The 1,324-nt window shown below is 40.6% G+C and overlaps 1 protein-coding gene across 3 annotated transcripts in view; it reads left to right on the top strand.

The window, feature by feature from the left end:
• E2F4 (E2F transcription factor 4) overlaps positions 1-1,324 on the top strand; it is an 11,958-nt gene that overhangs the window by 3,425 nt on the left and 7,209 nt on the right. For all 3 annotated transcript variants that reach the window (XR_011922263.1, XM_072422705.1, XM_072422707.1), the window contains exon 2: positions 721-830. Coding sequence is in view for 2 of the 3 variants with exons in the window: in XM_072422705.1 (XP_072278806.1) it covers positions 721-830 (110 nt within the window). In the remaining variant the exon portion in view is untranslated. The remainder of the gene's footprint in view (positions 1-720; positions 831-1,324) is intronic.

The following is a 1,324-nucleotide window of genomic DNA, read 5'->3' as shown; positions in this document are numbered from 1 at the left end:
CATTAGGGTACCCTCCATCACCTCACACTGAGAAACGTACCGTAAGTCCCTGTGTATATGGACATGTAGGATCACCTCACACTAAGAAATTTACCATAGTTCCCTGTGTATATGGACATGTTAGATCATCTCACACTGAGAAACATACCGTAATTTCCTGTGTATATGGACATGTGAGGTACCCTCTATCACCTTACACTGAGAAACTTGCAAAAATTCCCTTTGTATATGGACATGTAAGGTCACCTCACACTGAGAAACGTACCGTAATTTCCTGTGTATATGGACATGTAAGGTACCTTCCATCACTTCACACTGAGAAACTTGCAAAAATTCCCTTTGTATATTGGCATAAATGTACATTCAATTACCTCACCCTGAGAAACTTACCATAATTATTTGTGTATATGGTAAAGTACCCTTTATCACTGCACACTAGGTACCCTATATGATATATTATGATATGTTCTATTTATACCTTCGCCACAGAAATGACCCCACCCTATTTAGTGGTCCCCTCACCTTTATATTGAGGAATATAACAGCTTATTCTACCCACACTGACTGACCCTAACCTTGTATTGTGCTGAGTATGGGCCACGTGATATTTCCTCTGTTTGCTGTGCACACATTCTGGCTGAGACATGTCATGGTATTGTATATTTTATAATGTTATTGGGGGGCTCTCATTGGTTTTCATTGTCTTTTTTTTTCTTGCAGGCTGCGGACACTCTAGCTGTCAGACAGAAACGCAGAATTTATGACATCACTAACGTGCTGGAAGGCATTGGACTGATAGAGAAGAAATCCAAGAACAGTATTCAGTGGAAGTAGGGATCCCATGCAGCTCAGGCCTTGTAACGGCAATTATTAGTGTCATTCAGGGAAGAATAAGTGTGGTTGTTGCGGGTATAATGGGGGCATTGGACATTTTGTTGTGTTCTATCTAGTGTGACATGTATATGTCTGGAGGGTTGCAGTCTTTAACCATCAATGACTGATATTTGCTACGCTAGCCTCCAGCTGTAGTCACAGTCTGGTCATATAGTTTCTCTATGTATGAGTGGTACCTGTGACATAAAATGAAAAAGGTGACTGGGAAACGCATCAGTGAGGACAAAACATGCTGGGGCCAGATTATATATATTGTGTTTGGACTTTGGCTATGGAGTATTTTTGTGTGTAATGTGAACCTGGTGGGATATTATGTTTGTGTGTAATGTGAACCTGGTGGGATATTATGTTTGTGTGTAATGTGAACCCGGTGGGATATTATGTTTGTGTGTAATGTGAACCCGGTGGGATATTATGTTTGTGTGTAATG

This window comes from Pyxicephalus adspersus, chromosome 9 (genome assembly GCF_032062135.1).
Source record: "Pyxicephalus adspersus chromosome 9, UCB_Pads_2.0, whole genome shotgun sequence".
Classification (NCBI taxonomy): Eukaryota; Metazoa; Chordata; class Amphibia; order Anura; family Pyxicephalidae; genus Pyxicephalus; species Pyxicephalus adspersus.
Note: the sequence above shows the minus strand (reverse complement) of the source record. Positions and strands in the feature narration are given on the sequence as shown.